The following is a 21,571-nucleotide window of genomic DNA, read 5'->3' as shown; positions in this document are numbered from 1 at the left end:
GAATACAGTTGGTTTCGATGCAGTGCAGGTGACTGCACTGTAGCTAGGATATATATGCGCGTCCCCTTGGGTATACGTGGCATCTGTCTCAAATCCAAACCGATGAAATTATGGGACACACTGAAAATTGTTTATGAATAAAAAATTAGATTGATTAGAATGTACTTTTTTCTGATTAATTCAGATTTTTCTTGTTGAATTTGGACCTTTAACTATTTCCATTTTTACATTCGCTTAGATTTCCATCGAAAGGTGAGTTACGGCCGTTTTTCCCAGTAACTTTTGGATGGTAACCCATGCAACGTACTTCCTGCCATTTAGACTGTTCGTATTCGAGGACATGCCACGTGTACGCTACAGCTCATTTGGAATGCGGACATCATATGCCTTTGTCAGATAAAGGGCGTTATCTAACACTCCGTCAGGGCCGGACGGTTGATAGGCAGGACCTCGTGAATGGACCGGAATCGTCGAAAACTACTGTTCTACGCAGCGCATAAAACACCCCATCTTTGTGGAGATCACCATGCTGTAAATGGAAATCCACCCTGTCTTAGTGAGAACCCTTAACTTCTAACCGTAGATACAAAATTTCAGCCTGAGAAAATTCCCTGGTGGGCCACACCAATGGTAAAATTTTATATTTGCAGCTAAAACTATAAATTCATTTAGTGTGGCCCGGATGAGTTTTGGACCAGATTTATTTCTGTACCCTCACTTCATCCTGGTGAGTCTCAAGCGATTAACAGGTTTGATGAAAGATACACACCATTGTGGCTCCTCACTCAAAACCATGGTTGGCATCCCATCCCGACTATTACCTCTAGTGTGGTCCACATGAGTTGTATATCTAGCTTATTTTTCGTCCTGGTGTCAACACTCAAGGATAGAACCTATTAGATGGAGTGGATTTTACATATACAGCTGTTGGACTCCACATGAGCTTAGGTGCTATAGAGGATTGCTTGCATATACTATACATTTGATTAAACTGCAACACCCGCTTGATCTAAAATCGGATTAGCTGACGAATCCTAAACTCTGATTCTTGAATTACGACCGTTGGTTACATTTCAATCTTAACCGTTCAATTCACCAATCCAACACTCGGGTAATCAAAAAAGCCAGCTTCTTCATCCACGATGCATCTTAAAATTGTCCCACAGTGTGTAAAATTTAGTCAGAAGTAATTATTCACCGTATATGAAAATTCTAATTCTAAATGCCTGAGTTTCATCCATCACACGTTACCTTTACCTACAACAAAATTGTGAGTTTGTGCGAGTCTGAAGCGGCGTTAGGTGGCCCTAGTCGAGGAAATCGGATTGCAACTCAGTACGCTCTCATGGTACTGAGTAAACTTAGTTTAGCCCACTGTGAATTTATGTGGTTTATCCACACCTTTCATTTGTTTTTTCATCTCATTTTAGCGTTGATCCCAAAATTAGAGCTTATACAAATCTTAAGTTGGAAATAGTGGAAATTAGAAACCTTTCTAGGCTTATAGTGATGCTTATTTGTCATCCAAACTGTTCATAAGACCAAACGAACATGGACGGAGGGAAAAAACAAATATAATCTTGATCCGAAACTTTTGCGGCCCCAAGGAAGTTCTTGCGCGAGGATTCTGAGTGGGGTCCACTGCCATGTTTGTGAGAAATCTACCCTGTTCATCCGTTTTGAGAAATCATTTTAGGATATTCAACTAAAAATGAGGCTGATCCAATACTCAAGTGGGCCACACGAGAATAAACAGTGTATTTAGTGAGAACCATTGAAACATTCTTGCGGCTATAAAAGCTTTGCGTCAGGCTAAAGTTTTTGTATTTTCACTTCATCCCAACGGTAATGACATTAAAAACGGTTTGTATGGCATATAAACATCAATGCAGGGCTATGAAGATTTCAACAAAAGGTATGTCTTTCCCCAAATTTTCGTGTTGTCTGCTTGGGTTTTAAATTGTCCTAAAATAAGTTTCACAGGTTAAATTTCCCACAAACATGACGATGGTCCCACCCAACATCCTTGCGCGCAGAAGGCTTTAGGAGGAAATCTGCGTCCGGTTGGCACCGAGTAAATGTGGGACGCTGATTGCATAAAGGGGGGTTGTTCGGGGCTTTTGTAGCTGGTGGCACAGGGAATCACATCCGAAAATGTGCCAAGCAAACGGGCCACCAGGTACTGTGGTTCACTGACGTAACGTAAATTAATTGAGCCACCTGGTGGTGGGTTGACATCACCGAACTCTGTGGCCCCACAATGAGGCATGTGGTATATCCAAATCGTCCGTACATATGGCAAGATCATTGCAAGGCTTGAACAAAAATATAAGATAGATATAAAGATCTAAGTGTACCACGTTACATAAAGCTGTAGGGGATTGAATGTCTACCTTTGAAATCTTTTTGGGGTTTGTGCAATCTTATAAATAGATCACGTAGGAAACAAATATTATGGTGGGCCTTATGGATATTTTAATAATGAGAATTGTTATCTCACTATTATATGTGGTGAGGTTAATTTGAGCTTTGGATATGACTCATTTGTTAAAAAAAATAAAGATACTATTATTGTGTGGCCACATAACTTTAATCATCTTTAAGCTCTTAATGCATTCAGACTTGGAAACCTACTGCATGCCAGGTACACATTACTGAGGTCGGTGGTGTGTGGTACATTGGACAATCCGCTTTAGTTGAAAGTTAATCAGCACGAGGCCCAATCAAATCTCACCACATCATCAAAAACCTAGTGCCCTTGTGATCCACCGAATCCACATCCATGGCACCCTTAGCTAAAGATTGCACTTAATATTTTGTATGGACAACGCCTGCCAAATGAGCACTGTGTGCATATGTCAGCCTTGAAATTTATATTGAAAAGGATATATTAGGTACTGCCTATAACTACCGGTCGTTAATGGGTAGTCACTTGATTGATTCATTCTTAGGTTGGCCGAATTGGGTAATCACTTGATTGGATAACTTTCAAACATACTTTGCAATAACATCCGTATCCGTAGTTTTAACGTTCCATCAATTCCTACCATTTTTTTTTCTTATATTTCTAATGGCAAGTAATTACCCAATCAGATGACCTTTAATCCCTGGGCCCACTTTGGACATAAACAGGTGGCGCTGATAGGGGTGGGTGGATTCCGTAACTCTTACCAGTACTGGCATGCGAAAGAGAACAAACGCCAGTAATTGAAGGCGCCCACCTGCGCGCACCTGCAGGAATAGGGGGGCAATCTGTCATCATTTCACCACATCTGCTAAACCTACACGCGAGAGTGATAGTCCCATTAAGCTTGCTCGGATACACGCGAGAGCAATACGATTCGTCCCGACCATGGCCTTCGAATCCTGGACCTCTACGAATAATCCAGACCGTTTATATAGTGGGTCCTCATTTCGTATGGTGGCATTTTTGCTTTGAATATAGGCTGTTAGCACGACCTTTGTACAATCCATGTATAATCCAAGGGTTGGAATATTCATTGTAAGAGGTTTTTGAAAATACCCATGCAAGGGGATGCGTGGATAAATGGCTGGAGTGATTGAAAAATCCAACGGTTAAAGTCTCTATTACATGTGTTATTCCTACAAGCGGCAATAAGGTACATGTGTGCCAAAGCTGGTCCGTTCATCTGTAAGAACAGACCGTTCACTTGTACATCCCAAGGCCCGAGAAACTGCATGCCACGCAGTACCATTGGTTGCGTATACTCAAGACTAGAAAAGAAAAAATACATTGACCCACCAAACACACGTATAGGTTGGCCTGCTGATGGTTGGAGTAATGACAAGAGATTTGCCCCCAATATTCTCCGTGAGACTGTAACCGTTGGATCTAGATTCACGTTGCATTGATCCAAACCATGAATACGATGGTCTTATTTGAATATTTCTCCCGGCATGTCACATATACATTGCGACCCATCAAATAAATGGTTCTGATCACTGCAATATGATCTCAGATCCAACGGATAACGATCCCGACGTAAAAATTATAAATACTTGAGAATGTACCGTCAACAAGAGAAAAACGTTGATGCCTGACAGAGTGATGCGTGACGACACTTAGAAATATTTACAAATTCCAATATTGCATACGTAGAATACTAGTAATTTAAATCAAAGCCGTTAAAATTATTGTACCAGTTTAGATGCATGACCAACCAGAAATTAAGCCTATTTGCTTATCTTACTACGTATTAGTGGACATTTATTGGATGGTTAAAATGGAAAATATCCAACGGTCCTGTTTTAGAAAACAAGTGTCCACCAATCAGAGGTTGAAATTATTCAAACAATCTAATTTTGGGCTTGTTACTTAGAGAGTGTTAGTTCCAAAATTTTAGGTGGTTGAGTTTGAGTGCATGCATGCAACGTGTGCAATTTATTAGTGCATGTGTATCAAGCGTCGCAAGCTACCGGAGCCTTAAATAACCCACTTCGGCCAACCTCGTGCTGGACCGGAATCCTCTTAAACACCTGTTCCACACGGCGCGTAAAATACCACAGCTTGTGGGGTCCACCATGTTGTGTATGTAAAATCTATTCTGTCCATCAGACTCCATCCTCGATTATAGGAGCTGAAAAAAATAATTAGATATAAAAACATCTCAAATGGGCCACACCACAGGGGAAAGTGGACATGGGATGCGAACCATAGGTTTATGTGGGGCCACCATGCTGTGTATATTTCATCAAACCCGTTAATCAGGTGTAAAACACCATTTTGAAGTGAAAATTTAGAATTAGTCCCGAAAAAAATATTATGCAGACCACACCGAGTTCACTAACGGTTTTAAAAGCATTTTTACATTTTTACCAATGGTGAGGTCCTTAATAGTTATTTAACGTAATAAATTTTTTTATTTACGGTTAAAATATCCTTTATCACCTGATGGACGGAGTAGATTTACATAAATATATGGTCAACCCACAGAACCTGGGTTGTTTTACGCACTACGTAAACAGGTGTTGCAGATGATTCCAGTCCCATCGCAGCGAGCACCCTACTCCCGCGCGCGAGTAGCGTCAACAGAACTCCAACCATCATATCAACGCAGAAGGGTACTTTAGTAATTTCACGATACGTATACGGGCGTATAGTATTCTCTTTTCCCGCAGTGGAAGCTGTCGCTTCAGTGCTGACTGGTCGTCTGTCCCAGAAATCGACTGATTTTCATGGAAGGAATCGCAGCAGCAGAAGTTTCTCTCTTCCCCCTCTCTTCTGAATACTTCAGTCTCTCTGAATTTTTTTTTTCCCCCTCTCTCCCTCTCTTCAATGAATTCTCTCTTCTCCTCTTCCAATCTCCTCCGCCCATTTCACTCTCCCGTCTCCACGTAGATCTCCTGATATGAGAATTTCGCGCCGAGATCGCAGGTTCCTCCGCGAGAGATTGCCCTGCTGCTCTTTCTTTCCATAATACCACGTATGGTTTCTGTTATTTACCCTTTTGCCATGCTTTGTTTTCCGTTTCTGTTGCATTTAGGACCAGATTCGTAAATATATGTGATTCTAATGTTTATTTATTTATTATCAATCAGCAAAGTTATGGATATGCGTCTCATGCAATCCGAGTCGATGCTGATTTTCGTGTGGATTTTTTTATTTTCTCGTAGTTTTGTTCTCAATCTTCCAATAATTTGATGCAATGTAACAGGATCAATCTGGATTTCGGTTTTTTAAGAAATTTGCTTGTTGTGTAAGAAGGAGATTCATGGATTTTATTTTTTAATGGTCGGTTGAGATTTGGGGTGTTTGGATGCTCAGTTGAAATAGATTGCAATCAACCGATTTGATAAAGAGGAAATGACCGATGGGGGACTAGACGAGTCGTATCCAAATTGACATTTCCATTGCTTCTAGTTACACTTGAATCGCTTCGGATTGCAATTAGGGGTTTCCTCGTCGTCATCTATTAAGACGGTGTTGCCCCTGCTTTGGTGGTTGGCTATTGACAGAATCGATTTATTGCAATCTAGTTCAATCAGTAAACCAAACGCACCCTTATGGAAGTTCTAATGCTTGTATAATTCTTTTGGTTTTCCGTAGGTTTCTTTTTTGCATTCTTTGTAGATCTTTCATCTCATGGAAAATCTGAGAGAATTTGGAAATTGTTTGTTACTTTCTAGAAAGGAAAAGGAAAGGAAAAACATAGATTTTGGAAATGATGGGGGGCGGAGTATGCTATTCTAAAATCAAACATGGGTGACAAGATTCTTGTGATTGGTATTGCATTGGCAATCCCAATGCCTTTATATGAATATGGTGCTGGTCCCAGTCCATTGAATTGGGTCCCAGACTGCCCAATGATTTATGAGCGCACAGAGCATAATTCGCAGTTGATTGGCCAATATACTTGACAATGGTAATATCTACAAGGAGTGTTTCTCTTCATATAGCGGATTCATTTACTAATCGCAAGCCATGGTTTATCTCAAAAAAATAAAATAAATTACAAGGAATGGTTTCCACGAACCTATCATTCGCAGTCTTCACTGATTTTGCAGAATTGGTTCGAGCAAGTGTTAGACTAGTGTTTTGGGGAATTTTTGTAACTGCTCTTGTTGGTAGGGGTTCTAATAAAACATATCTTCTTAAGTAGTCTATAATGACAAGAGCTTTTGATAGCATTGGAAGAGAGTTTTTTTTTTTTTTTTTCCTTCTTCTTTAACAATTTATCATTTTGTTAATTTCAGTGTTTGAAAGTAGTCTGAGATAATCCTGCGTCTGTGTTTGGATGCACAAGCAAACTGAATTATGAACATTTAGTTTAATCAGTAAGTAACAAACATTAATGGTGTTTCCTTGTATTTGGAATAAGGAAGGAGTCCTCAAATTGCATCCATGTTTCATTAGAGTTCTGGCCCTTGATATGAATGCTATGGGAGCAAAATTACAACTTGATTATTCCCACATAATTGGATAAACAATCGTAATTTGATTTGATTGTGAATCCAAATGCAAGTTTACCAATCATAATACGAAGCAGCTGCTAATTTTGTCATCCTCGTTGTTTGATGTATTGTAAGATTGTGAATCCAAATGCAACCTTACTAATCATTATGCTATGCAGCTGCTTATTTTTTCAGACTTCTTCTTGTTTGATGTGTCATAAGATACTATTTTAAGAAGTTGGTAGCCGTCAAAGGGGTTCCCATTTTGTGGCTAGTTTATCAAGTGGCGTAGTTTGTTTTGTACTTTTTTATAATTACATGGGCAGTTCACCTTCATCCTATAACTAACAGGACACATAATTCAGCATCCTTAATCCATTTGGTAGGGCTATCTTCCATAGAAGAGTAAGAGGAGCAGCGTGATAGAACATGGCTGATATGTATAGGATTTAAAGTGACTAATTATGGCACCAGCACTGCTCAGCTTCTACTATTTTTGTATTTGTTCAGATGGCTACCATGATAAAATATGGCTGAGGTTGCTTTGCATCAATGCTACTGTCCTTGCAAAAGATCTATAGGGACGATTGAATAGGCTTCCTTTATCTGGTTCTGGTTATTTTCTATAGCATGGGCTCTATGCTGCTCCCTTTTTCATTCTTCTTACTTCTATTCCTTTATGTTGTTCAGGAATAGGGCCTACGATGCTGTGTGAAAGATACTGGCCAGCCTCTACCCTCCATAATGATGCAAATTCTGATAAGAAAACAGAAACTCGCTTTGAATTTTATGAAAATGGGATGCTGAAGGGAGGGCATTTTGACCGAGATTCCACGCAAAGATATACCAATTCTGTAAGGGAAGCTTTAAGGCGGACAATGCTCAGCCATGAGGCAATATTCAGGAACCAGGTAGCATGACTCATTTCTGTGTAGAAAGCGTCTGCTTTAGAAGCGGTGGTTTTTTCTTTTTTTTTTTCTTTTAATTTATTTCGAATCATTTTTTGGATGGAGGTCTATTGATTATCATTGTTTTTAGAAAATTGCTTCAAGATAAAGTGCATAGGCTATGTTATAGGTTGTTATGGCTGAAATTCATTACCATGACCCAGGTCCGTGAGCTTCATCGTTTGTATAAAGTACAGCAGAATTTGATGAATGATCTCAGCCGGAAAGAGTTTGAGAAATTTACTGCTTGGACAGAAAGCGCACAAGCAACCCCAATCTCATATAAAAAGGCAACTCAATATAAACGATCAGCGGAAGAGGATATCTTTCCTATGCCTTGCTCGTCCACGGTAAAGAAAGCTATCTGGTCTGGTGTATTGAGTCAAATATTGACTACATGCAGTCATATCTTTACTGAAATAAAATAACATGCAGATGGTCTCACCACAAACAGAAAATGGGGATGTGTTTGTAGAGTACGAAGGCTTCTATTCTAGGTTTCATAAGCTTCAGAGAAGAACTATCGACCTTCAACTTCCAGCAGATGAGTACATTGGCAGTGAAGGCACAGGGAATTTACAAGCATCTGTCAATGAATGCTCGGAAAGAAAAGACTTCCTTTGTAGCAAAATCATTGATGACCCAGAGGACTTGAAACTGGCCCTCAGTTATGGAAAGGAGGCAACTAAGAAGGGAGTTCCTGGCAGAGGACATTTCTACAAAGGCACCCGTTCATATGCCCAACATGTGATTGATTTGGAAGAATCCATAGAAAGAGTATCTGATGGGGAGGCCAAAACTGTTTCTTCGATTGATTTTGAGGCTTCAATCACCCCTTCTGGAACCAAGCATGGATTGCAGCTGCCAGCCCTGTCTGATTCAATCTTTTCAGGAAGAACAGGGAAAGATCAGGATTACAAACCTTTCTTCAAACATTCTGTTGCGGACAGCAGTGAAAGCAGGCGAGAATGGAAATCCTTCGATCTTAATGCAGGTGAGTCTTTAATATGAGATAGGTTATATGCTGGACAGTTTGTTCTCTTTCTATGCCTAGTGCTACTAAAGACCTGTTTGGATAGGTGGAATCAACAGGAAAAGAAAATATATCCTCTTGATTTGACGTTTTCTACTATTTGGATTGCAAAAAAAACTGTTAATTATGCAAAATAACTATTTTCCTTATCCATAGTGATGTTTTAATTGGCAAAAGATACAGGTAATTATTGTCTGATGAATTTAGGATTTCCGTTTGCTAAACAAACATAGAACTAAAATTGGAATCCAGAGGCTTGCAACGTTGGAAAAAGTAACTATTACATTATTCCATTTCCCTACCTTGGATTCTTCATATTCAAAACAGGCCCTAAGTGGATATGTTCATTTTGAAATATTTTTCTCAACCATCTAGCCAATGCATCCTTTTGTTTGTTTAGGTATTGTTGCAATTTATTTATGTAAGCATGTTAGGCATACTTCGAGGCAGCTTTGGAGCAAAGCGCGAGAAAAATGCCTCAAATTTGCAATGTGCACTTTTAAGAGAAGGCGTATTAAATTGCACTTCTCACTCTTAAAAGTGAGGCATCCTCCATACAGCAAAAAAAAAAAGAAGAAGAAGAAGAAGAAGAAAAAAAGGGTGCCTTGTGCATGGAACTTGGTGGCCCGAAGAACAGGATTTGTAAAGCTGACATCAAATAATGGGATAAGGCTATGATGATGATGATGATGCATGCTTCCAAATATAAACTGGAGCCCCTTGTCAATTCAGCGCCTTTTCATCTTAATTTCTACCTTTACCCACCATTAATTACGAAATAATCCTTATTCCTTAGAAGAAGAAGAAGAAGAAGAAATGATTCATAAATTTTTGGATTAAGCCCAGTCTTGAGGACATAGGAGGGCCTTTTGAAGTTGGACAATTGTGATCACATTCCAATCATGCTATGAGTTTTGAACCTAGGTCGCTTGATTTTCATTCAATCATTCTATTCAACAAGTGATCTTCCCAGCTATAAAAATCCTCGGAACCTACATCCATGGTTGTATTTGGGTTTACCCGTAGTCCACACTACCTAGAATGCAATGAATATTGACTGAATAAATAAGTCACGTTGCTTTCTTAAAGAAAGTGGGGTCTGGTATTGCTTTGGCTCTCCCATTTTTTCCTATCTGTTTGATTTTTCACATTAGTTTTAAGGAATCCCAAAATGGTGTTGGACATGCCTCAATGCTTAGTGCTTACAATAAAATTAAGAGATGCAGCATTATTTGGGCCCTCAGCTCCCTGAATTTCTAGTGTTTCTGCCTCAGATTTATGTAGGGACTGGTTGACGGTTGGGTCAAGCGCCTCAATTAAGAATAAACCAGTTGCAACCTAGTCATATGCATATCCACATTCCAGATTTGGTAACCTACTAGTGCTTGCTATCCACCATTGACTTTCAACAGCTGGACTCCTACCTTCTCATAACTGCATGATGACTTGCCCCTAAAGATTTCAATGTGTCACTGCTCATTTGTGCACGTAAAGATTTTTTTTGGACAATGGATGTTTGTTATAGAGGGGTATTCTTACTCATTTCGGATTGATTAGAGTATATGGAGTGCAATTTTAGTAACAATAAGAGTGAAAGCAAGGAATTAGCTAACATTGCTGACCAAGAAATTCCCCAAAATGACCACTTTCGATATCTTGGGCCAATAATTCATTAGAGTGGAGAGATTGAGAAGGTTGTTGCCCATAGAATTCGAGCTAGGTGGAAGAAATAGAGATGCGCGTCTGGAATTTTATGTGATCATCTTGTACCTCTCAAACTGAAAGGGAATTTTATATGATAGCTATGAGACCAGCCAAGCTTTATGAGACAGAATGTTGGGCATTTAAGGAACAGGAACAACATGTTTATAAGATGAGTGTAGCTGAAATGGGGATGTTAAGATGGATGAGTGATATCACAAGGAAGGATAGAATCAGAAATGAATGCTTGTGAGGGAACTTAGGAATAGTACTGCTAGGTAATAAGATGAGGGAAAGTAGACCTAGATGGTCTGGTCTTGTGCCATGGAGACCAAGAACTGTGCCAGTTAGAAAGAGTGAATTGGTGCGAGTTGAAGGCTCTTAAAGGGCAAGGCGAGGGCCCAAAAGGATGTTGGATAGATGTAGTGAGAAAAGACTTGAAGACCATTGGTCGAGCCAAATATCTGGCCCTTGGTATACCAGAATGACGGAACATGATTCATGTAGCCGACCTTAATTTATTGGGATAAGGCTTAGGTGATGATGGTGTTTGGATTGACTAGAGTCCAATGGTAACATGTGCTACTTTATGATTTTATTTTTTTATTTATTTATTTTTTTTTTGTTTTGCAAATTACAAATAAATTTGTTGAATTGCATGACTGTGGGTTTTTCGTCATAATCTTTTCTATTTCTTTTTCCACGCCACAGCTTCATTGTTGCACTAGTATCCTATGAGGGTAGAATTTAAGGCATTTCCAGCATTCTAGCTATTATTGTTGCAAAACCATTGTCTAGCTAGAAAAGGAGCCCCTAGTCGTTTGGAATAGATACTTTAAAGCATAGGGCAACAGAATCTGTTTAAGATTTGATGTTTACATAGGAGATATACAGCAGATTATTATCTAAACTATCCTATCATAGATCATTTTTGGTGGTGAGAGCTTTGTCAATTGCGGCCAACCTACACCAGCATTCTCAATGACCTCTATTTAAGAGATTGGATGTGTCCATCATCTTGTATTTGGCTTTTGTATGGTTGGCATGGACATGGTCTACTAACTCACATGGTTATTTAAGAGATTGCGACCTGTGAAGTGTTCTTTATTTTGCTTTCTTCCTCCAACTGATCTGTCTCATGTGAGTGGTCCTTCAGCAGGGTCAACCCCTCTCTATGGCATATAATATCATCTACCCCCGCCTCCCCCCCCCCCCCCCCCTCTATGGTTTCTTGCTTCCCATGTTGTCCTCATTCATTTGTCTTAAATCCTAAACATTCATGTTTTTTATTTTATGATCAAAGATCAAGCATTGCCTTAGTTCTTTACAATTTCCCTTCTGTTTTGTTTGATTTTCTTTTGCAGGATGGAATGAACATGACAGTAGTCCCGCTTTTGATTTCACTCAGAAGCACCAATCTACTTCCGATGAAGCAACAAATGCTCGTCTTAATCCAGTTCAGGTCGATGGGTCGTCCTCAGTTTTGCGTGATTCTGCAGCAATGTTTCCGTCTTCATTGCCAAACTCATCAGTTATCTCCCTTGAACCGACCAGTGAGTCGCATAGCGGCACTCATCCTGCGACAACTTGCTGGAGAATGCCAAGCAATGGATGCTCCAATAATACCGATGCCAATGTTCAAGATAGTGCTGCATATTCCATCGTAACAAATTCAGTCGATAAGAGCACTGATTTACTTTCTCACGTCTCTCAGATTTCACGGTGCAGTAGCACACAAATTTCTGCACAAAGTGCCAAGTTGACTAAAAATACGTGGATTCATGATCTGAATGAAGTGGGCCCTATTGATCTTGAGTCGTTGCCAGAGGGAGCACCAGAACTCCATAGTAACTTTGGGATAGAGTTTTCATGTGATAATGGTTCTCTGTCTCTCCCACCCACTGGCTTGTGCAAAACGACAGAGGAAATCACAGACCCATCACAAGGTGATGGCAGAAGGGATACTTTGGTTGTAACGCCTGGCTTCAAAATAGAAGATAGTTGTATGGATTTACTGTTTGGCAGCGCAGAAGTGCTCCAAACAGTGGGAGATGCAGAATGCAGGCAAGTGGATTCTGAGAAGAGTGATGATACAGTATCTTCAAGGCAGCCCGAAAATCATGTTGTTGTTCAGGGTTCCATATCTAGCCCTGTCGAGGAGAAAACTTCTAGAGTTTCTAATGCATGCAATGTAAAGCACTTTGAATCAGCAGCGGAAAATCAACAGAAAATGGGACACTCAATTCTCTCTGCCTTGGAGGATTCTGGAACTACTCAATTAGAGTCAGCTGTCACAGAAACTTCCTCCAATAAGGAGGACACACAGACAGAAAGTGGTGTATATGCTTGTTTACCGGAGAAATCTTGTGAAATGAAGGTTCAAGAGCATAATGAGCTGCAGCAAGAACAAGCAGCAGAGACAGACATTGCAATGCGGAGAGCTGCGGAATCCCTCATCAATATTTCTTTAGAAAATACGGCGAGTTCTTTAGATCGTCCTGCGAGTGCAGGACCAGTAGGGATGGAAATTGTGGAAATGAGCGATGAGCCACAGTATTCTTCTGACTCATATGAGTCAATTACGCTGATGCTAACGGAAAGCTGCATGGACGAATACTCCTCGTCAGTAATGCCATTCCAGGAGAAGGAATTGGGGGATAACGCGAGTGGTTTGAATTTGAGAAGGGGAAGGAGAATGAAAGATTTCCAGAGGGACATACTGCCGAGTCTTATATCTCTTTCCAGGCATGAAATCTGCGAAGACATGAATATCATTGGTGGGGTGATTAGAGCAAATGAGTATAGGAAGAATGGGTGCCGGAGGGTGCGTACGGAGAACTGGTGTGTGCCCACAAGAAGCAGGCGGTCAAGGCTTTATTGCAGTAACCGGAGATGTTGAAAGTGCCAGTGGGTGTGGAGCTGCAGTACTTAATTTATTTTTTTTTGCATTAAGTCAGCGAAGGCATCGAGCTGAATATGGATGATATATGAATTAATGTACCAGTGCCCGGGCACTACTCATGAATAACCACTAGGAATTCAACCACTATCTTGAACTTGGATGCAAATTCATGTTTGGATCTTCTCTACTCATTCTCTTTGGAGCATTGATTTTATTAGGGACTGGCAAGATCCATATTCAATGCAGGTATGCATGGATAATCTTTTGAAGAACTTTTTTTTTTCAAGGTGGGAAGATGACCTCTTCTGTTGTAGAAAAAAGTCAATTACAGAGGTCATAAACATCATTGGCTGTTCGGCATTGTAACAGGTGCACCGATATACATGTACATAGATGTTGATTCAGTAGATCCGGGGAACCACCAAGTACCATGGTTCCCTGATGTGGTGGGATTTGATTGGGCCAAGATGGCATCAGCAAAGCATGCTTGAAAGTTGTCAGTGGCCCAATCAAATCCTGCCATATCAGTGAACCACAGTGCTTGGTGTTTCCCTGGATCCACTGAATCCGCATCCCATGTACACATGCATGCTCAATGCACAATGTGTGTGATCTTTGTATATGTGCATGTGTGGTCTTGGCGACTGTCGCTTTCTTACAAGAAAACAAATGGACTTTTGAAAAATAAGAAGGAAAAAGCTAGAGCAATTGTGTGCATTATAGGGGCTTGTTTGGATGACACCTTTCTTCTTCTTTTTGTTTGGGAGTATCTGCCAAAATGAGTGTCATGGCAGTAAAAGCAGCCCTGGGGCAAATGTTGTGCAAAAATCATCTGGGGCACGTGCCAATGTGTCACAAATGTGGGGATCCAAAATGTCAGAGGAAGCACTGTCAATTGGCCTCCACTGATTTTCTGATCCTTTAGGTGAACAGGTGGGCCACAAAGCGCTCACAATCTGGTCTAATGGCAGAAATTCCAACTGGTGCTGACACCACTTTTTACGCCATGGGACCAACAAAAAATGATGAAATGGGTGTCATCCAAACGGGCCAAAATCTATGCATATGACTTGGTTAAAGTTTCCCCTTTTTGCTTAGCAATACCTAATCCATAAACTATAAAATAATGGTAAGTTATAATAAAATTTTAGTCTCTATGTCATACCTAATAGTTCTATTTTGTTGATAGCCATGGCAAAAATAGCTGTTGCTTGTATCTGTATCCACTTGTAGATGCCAAATAAAGTGCCAAAACCCATTGTAATACAACCTTGTGCATGGGGTGCATGGGCTGCTCCAAAAATAAAATAAAATTATTAATAATAATAAAAGCATGCTACGGAACCATCTAAAGATCCAGACCTTCCATCGTGAGGCCTTCTCAATGGATGACCATGACCTATAAATCCCATGGATCGGATGAGCTTAACCTTTATGCCATATGTTTGATTTTTGTGTGAGATTATGCAAGATCTCAACCATTAATCTGTTTTTTCGAATTGAAATCTTGTGACAACTTATTTCCGAAATGTCCCAATTTAAGTATTTCTTCTACAGAAGCACTGTAAATTTTAGGAACGCAGATTGTCTAGTGACCTCAACACAGGTGATGTTGGGACATGGCGGAATTTGATTGCAGGAGCTGTCAGAGGTGGCCTGCCAACTTTCACAGGTCGAGTATGTATTCTACCCTTCTTTGATAGGCATCTGCATGCCAATCACATGGTGCCACGTCACGTCAGGGCTAACAAATTGTCGGGTCCCGGGTAATACCTAATCCTATCCCAAAACCACGTAAGACGTGGAGATATGCAAAGCATATTTGAAAGTTGTTAGGTAGAATAACCTGCCTAATCAAATCCTACAATGTCCTAACACCACCATCGAGCTTGGTGTTGGGGTCACCACGCAATCCGTGTCCAAATTTTAATGCCCCCAGCTGCATCAATTCAGTTAAACCGTCCAATAGATCAATCTAAACTGTTCATTTAAGTTCATAACACATTTAATGGACTACTATGCAATGCAAAAATAGCACTGATTCAATGATTCATTGGATAGCCATCCCTTTTCCAAGCCATGGATGGTATGACTACGATTGCCTGCAAAAGAATTCTTCAGTATCATAAGCAATCTATATATGACAGACCTTAATAAATAAAGTGATCAAAATTGTCGTTTTGTAAATAATCTTGACCACCCATATTAAAGGCCATTGATTAAATGGTTAACATCTGTCTGAATGGTGTGGTGTTTGGATGGTAGCCAACGAAATATGTGATGGACCTAATGGATAGTAGGGATCTATGGATTGAGACTGTCCAAGTGTCTCAATGCAACTATAACAGCAGTGGAGTGACTCTTTTTAGCAAGCATGCATGCCTAGATGCTCCTGATTGGATTGAAAACTTGCAACCGTCTGTCTGTATGTTAGTTAATCATGAACCACTCCCACCAAATTCGATATCAATTTTTCAACAACATGTAAGTAGGTGGACCTTTTACTTCCTAAATTCCCTACCCATTAGATTTTAACTTTGCAACCATTCTTAAAAGGAAGCAGTCTTTAATTTTCATTCCCAAACATACCATATTTTTATCACGTGCACCCCACGTGCGTTCTAAGCTAAAAAATTTAAAATAATACATAAGGGTTAGGCTCTTATGCTAATTTTGTACCTTGAAAAAATCGGACTCGAATTCGGCAGTGTAGCACACGGCAACTATGGTTGGTACTGTGTGGTGCTGGAAAAGCTTTGTGGGCCCAATCATGATGTATGTGTCATATCCACGCCGTCCATCCATTATGCAAGCTCATTTTTGGTGGGAGATGCAAATATGAGGTGGACTACACTAATAAAGGAAACAGTGGTGATTGAAAGACCACCATAAAAAACTTCTTGGGGGCTGTAAAAGTTTTGGATCAAGCTGATATTTGTTTTTTCCTTTCATCCACGTCCGTGTGACCTAATCAACAGGTTGGATAGCAAATAAACATTACAGTGGTTCGTAGTAAGTTTCTAATGGTGAGCATTCAATCACCACCTTTTCCTGTGGTGTGTTCCACCTGAGATTTGGATATGCCTCAATTTTGGGCTCGTACTCTAAAATTGGCTGTAAAAAGGGATAGACGGCATGGATAAAACACATACATCATAGTGTGACTCACAGAGTTTTCCCAGCACCACACGATACCGGGTGCTGTGTGCTAGTGCTCCACTCCGCAATCCGAGTCAAAATGGTGGACTCTTCAAACGTACGCATGACATGGTTGTAAGATAATCCAACCCATCCAAATCACTAATCCAACTGTGAATTAACCTTAACCAATATTATCAAACATCTGATTTTTACCCTCAAGTTTGGACCACTCGCCATTTTTCTCTTAACCGTTCATTTAATAATCATTAATTAGATGGTCAGGATTCCTTGATCAGTGTAATTTTGGCCATATCCTCCATTCAGAATGGGACCCTCAATTTGGATGGTCTGGATAGCTGTGAAGAGGATAGGTGCAAACTTAATAACATGTAGCCTATCCCTAGCCCAGATATCTAATAAACAAGAGAGAGAGAGAGAGAGAGAGAGAGAGAGAGAGAGAGAGAGAGAAGAAAAGGCAAGGCCACCAAGATCCACCCTTAGAAAATAAGCATTTATTTAAGATGTGACCAATGTGATAATGCCAATCCAAGCCGATGATGTCGACCTCAACAAAACCCTCATGTGGGTTTGGTTTTGGTAGTGGATTAGATTCATGGGCTAGTGGAATAATACCACATACACCCAAAAAGTCCACCTAAGCTTTGGATTTCTGTCTGGCTTTTTGTATGAATCTTTGAGGAATTATGTCATCCATACACAAACATGTGTACAGTGTCCTCCATCCATGACTCCACTCAGGTGGGCCCATGTTCTGGTGATCATGACCATTGATGTGATGGAAATAGGCCTGAATGGACCACACCCTTGGAATTTTTCAAATTGGAACATTCTAGCCAACCAAGTTTAGCTTTATCTTGGTTGGATGCAGAATGTTGCTGCACTTTCTTAGCCGTTTATCTATAGGCCACCAGTTGAAGAGTTAGGATTGTCCAATCTAGGAGATTTTTGGAGCTTGGCCCATTTTATCTTCTGCCTTTAATAAATTGAATACTAGCAGTTCTGTTCACAACCGTCTATTTGCATGCCACCACTGCAAAGGTTAGGATTATCGGATTGAGAGGAAATTTGGGTCATGGTCCATCTTGTCAAAATAACGGTCTGGATCAACAAACCATGGGACCCACTAGTGCATAGTAAGGATCTGAGTAGAATAATACTATGGGTGGAGTATCATAAATACAACACCTCATTCCCTCCTCTAGTATAGTGGTTGGTCCGAAAGCTTATCAACTCAAATTAAGATACGTGGAAAAGACTGGCAAATTGCAATCTAAGCATGCAACCACAATCTCCTTCTTTTTTACTCCAAAATCTTGTGTTTTCTTGATATTTGATTGTCTTTCCTAAGTGGGGATTCTTCTTTCTTTCTTTCTTGAGAGAGAACTGTTTTTTTTTTTTTTTTTTTCAGCCTTTCATCTCTTGAATTGGAAAAATTAGAACTTTGGTAGTGGGTTGTAGAAAGGAAAGCACTTGTGATTCTGTGGCCTTTAATATTCTTCTTTTTCTTCTTTTAAGTGATTTCTGTTTCTTTTCTGATGAGAGTAGTAGATTTTGGATTTTTAAATTTTTTTTTTTTTTTTCTGGCTTTTGGGTGTTTGAAATTTGAGGTCGATGGCTTGTTTGGTTGATCATGGGAACAAAACCGAGATGGAAAATATGGTTTTTTATGGCTGTTTGGTTAGTTCTTGGGGGTCTTGTTCTTGGCATTTTCAGTTTCAGGCATTTGTCTGTTGAATTATGGTTTACACCATGAAAGAAGCATCACATGTCTGTGTTCCCATGACCCCAAAATGGGATTTCAAAGTCCATGAAGCTGCTCAGAGCAGCTTCAGATCTGCCCACTTCCTTTTTAGTTGTATTTCAGGGCAGAAACAAGGGACGAGCATTCAAGAACTTAGTGTGATTGCCGACGGTGCAGTAGCCGAATTCAGGAAGTTAGTTTCTCTTCTAGATGGCCCATTGCCGGATCGCAAGAGGATCAGAAAGGGCCCCTTGCCGAATTCCCTTAATGTCGATCCAAATGAATTGATGGACAGCTCTGATTCATCGATCCCTACACGCACCGGTCCCACTCACTTCAATCAGGGCCACTCCCAATTCAGGCAATTGCTTCCTCTCCAGAGTAATAGCCCAAATCCTGTCCTTACACACGCCAGCAGTTTTCAGTTGTATCGACAAGTACAGCCTTCCATGTTACAGCGTTGTTATTCTGAAACCAATTTTGTTGTTCCGAAGAATTCGTTCTTGCGATTGGATGGTTGTGTTAGTCAGGCATCGACAGTTCCTTCTGGGCAGTCGCTTGTTTCCTCAATTAGTTTAGATGGAAATAGCACCGATAAGCGGGTATTACAGTACTCATCGTCATCAATTCAGTCGGCTCCAACGGGTCAGGATGATTACTCTATGTTCTCTTCCAAGATCAAGTTTGGAGGAAAGAGCGACGAAGCGAGTACTAGATGTGCTGCCTCCACAGGAGGATGTCACTGCTCAAAGCGAAGGCAAGTGATTTTGAGTTCTTCTGTTCTATTGATTTCTTTTTTCTTAATTAGATGAATTCTTACACAAGAAAGAGAAACTGAATATGCAGAAGAGGAAAGATCAATGTTCAAGAAGCAATTTGATTGGTGCAACAAACTATACATTTTGGGATTGAATTTGGTGATCTTAACCATTCATACAGTGGGCCATGCTGTGAATGGGATTCCCCAAAAATCTCCCTCATAGGATGAGGCGAATCATCTCATAGTTTCCCCCTTAAATATGAACCATTGGCTGTAATTGTCCATTGGAAGACACTAATTCAATGATGAAGATCATCTGTAGGAGACATACAAAGGCACAGCCATCTAACCCACCAGATGAACAGATTAGACTGCTGTAACTCCTGAATCGTTGCTGGATTGAACCAAAAAAAGAAAATAAAAAAGAAGCAGTTTCTATCTGATTGCCATCTAATAATGTGACACAAGCGATAAATCATGTAGCATTTATTTTGGTGTTTCTCATCCTTGACTTGGATACCAATCCAATTTTAAGGCCATTTCTGTTGCATCTTTTGAATTTTGTATTCTGATGGTACTGGCATTTGCCTGTTCCTTTTTTTTTAAAATCCTCCATTTCCCGTGTTATTGTTTCAACTTCTTTTCCTTTTAGCAGGAAACTGAGGATAAAGAGAACCATCAGAGTTCCCGCCGTAAGTAGCAAATTATCAGATATACCTTCAGATGATTTCTCATGGAGGAAATATGGGCAAAAGCCCATCAAAGGTTCTCCGCATCCAAGGTAACTTAATGCTTCTTACCACTCTCAGTTAATTCTAATAAGATTGATGCCTAGGAATGTGCGTTATTCTAAAACAAGAAACTTGTGACGTATTTGAAAGTGATTAGGGAAATAAAGGGGGGTCGGTCTTTTCTTCAAAAGAACTGAAATTGAGAGAATGCACAGAACTTTCTAGCGGAAAGAAATGATTACTTGTTAATTAAGTTCAGGTTGTGTTTGGATCCAATATTGGATTGAAATGTGATAATTAATCTCATAGTTGAAATAATCATACTGTGATGCTGTTATTTCATTAGGATTGATATCGACTGTCTCGGCTCCAAATTGCAATCATGCTACTTTCCGAGTTGGACTTGAAAGGAATTCGATTGCCAATTGATGGCTACTTCCCCATTATAATACTAGGAAAATCATTGTTTTTTTCTTTCTTTTCTTAATTAACTTCAACGGTCACAATTCAATTCACTCGTGCGTCCAAACACAACCTCAATTTGGTACCAAGTGGGAAGGCACAATCCTCTCCATATCACTAGCATGCTCTGCATTTTTCTATCTTATTGGTGGCGATTCCTTGATTGGAGTGCCCTCTTGATTTCATAGTCTTACAGACACAAGAAGCATCCACTGTCTGAATTTCTATTACATTAGCACCATCCTGTTCTGAAAATTAGCTTCTTGGTATGCATTAAAAAAAAAGAAAAAAAGACAGAGAAAAGACAGTTGACGCATCTCGTGTTTCATTTTCAAGGAGCTATTACAAGTGCAGCAGCATGAGGGGATGTCCTGCAAGAAAGCATGTAGAACGCTGTTTGGACGATCCTAGCATGATGATCGTGACATATGAAGGGGATCACAACCACTCAAGAATCACATTCGCCATGCCCGACATCATACTTCATCCATAAAATCAAAATGGTGATTACCTTCCCTCCAAGCAAAAGAGGTGGGTAATCCCAATTGTCTTTGGCTCTACCTACACTTGGGAATTAGAAATTGAAATCACATGCTTTCATGGAGAAGAAGCTTCCTTCTTCCGAAGTTCATCAGTCCATATTTGTGAGTACAATTCGTATTTTGCTTCTCCTCCTTGGTTTAGTCTGCCATGAACGGACACAAATGGATCAAATCGAGAGTTTGTATTGTGAATATTATCAGCTACAATGCTTTTCAAAGTTGATACTATGTAAAAGATAATTTCTAATCAAAATAAGGTTAATAATCATTTCTTCTCAGAGACATTTGATTAGGTTACGATCTCTCGATGGTCTACTCACATTGATTTTCTGTTCGGTTTGTTGTTTAAAAGGGGTTTTCATACATCCATACTACATAGAGCTGAAATGCACTGTTATTGGGTTTTTTGCTGGTCTTGAGATTGAATCCTCAACAGCAGAGTAGTGTGTTTGTTCATGCATTTTGAGGCGTCTGAAGATGATTGTCATGATTGAGTAGCTAAATTCTTTTATACAAGAAGTGAGCCTTTTATGGCTTATTACAGAAGCCAATGTCTGTTCTTTCCTTAGTTATGTTCAAGATTTTTAGTTCATCAGATTTCAACACTCTAATTCTAAATCTCCCAGATCGGAAGATCCTAACCCTTCGATCAATGGCCTACAAATAGATGGTTAAAAA

General features: G+C 39.9%; 2 protein-coding genes across 2 annotated transcripts; both read left to right on the top strand.

Annotated features, from left to right (window-relative positions):
• The first annotated feature begins 5,145 nt into the window (after positions 1-5,145).
• On the top strand, positions 5,146-13,639 carry LOC131232531 (uncharacterized). The gene is made up of 5 exons (XM_058228830.1): positions 5,146-5,444; positions 7,603-7,823; positions 8,024-8,209; positions 8,295-8,853; positions 11,958-13,639. Exons 2-5 carry the CDS (start codon positions 7,617-7,619, stop codon positions 13,490-13,492), a joined length of 2,487 nt encoding a protein of 828 aa, XP_058084813.1. The 5' UTR covers positions 5,146-5,444; positions 7,603-7,616; the 3' UTR covers positions 13,493-13,639.
• Positions 13,640-17,738: 4,099 nt separating this feature from the next.
• Positions 17,739-21,161, top strand: LOC131233268 (probable WRKY transcription factor 74). Its single transcript, XM_058229915.1, has 3 exons — positions 17,739-19,155; positions 19,814-19,939; positions 20,688-21,161. Exons 1-3 carry the CDS (start codon positions 18,395-18,397, stop codon positions 20,842-20,844), a joined length of 1,044 nt encoding a protein of 347 aa, XP_058085898.1. The 5' UTR covers positions 17,739-18,394; the 3' UTR covers positions 20,845-21,161.
• Positions 21,162-21,571: the final 410 nt, after the last annotated feature.

Source organism: Magnolia sinica, chromosome 18 (genome assembly GCF_029962835.1).
Source record: "Magnolia sinica isolate HGM2019 chromosome 18, MsV1, whole genome shotgun sequence".
Classification (NCBI taxonomy): Eukaryota; Viridiplantae; Streptophyta; class Magnoliopsida; order Magnoliales; family Magnoliaceae; genus Magnolia; species Magnolia sinica.
The sequence above is the reverse complement of the archived record's forward strand: the minus strand, read 5'-3'. Positions and strand labels throughout refer to the sequence as shown.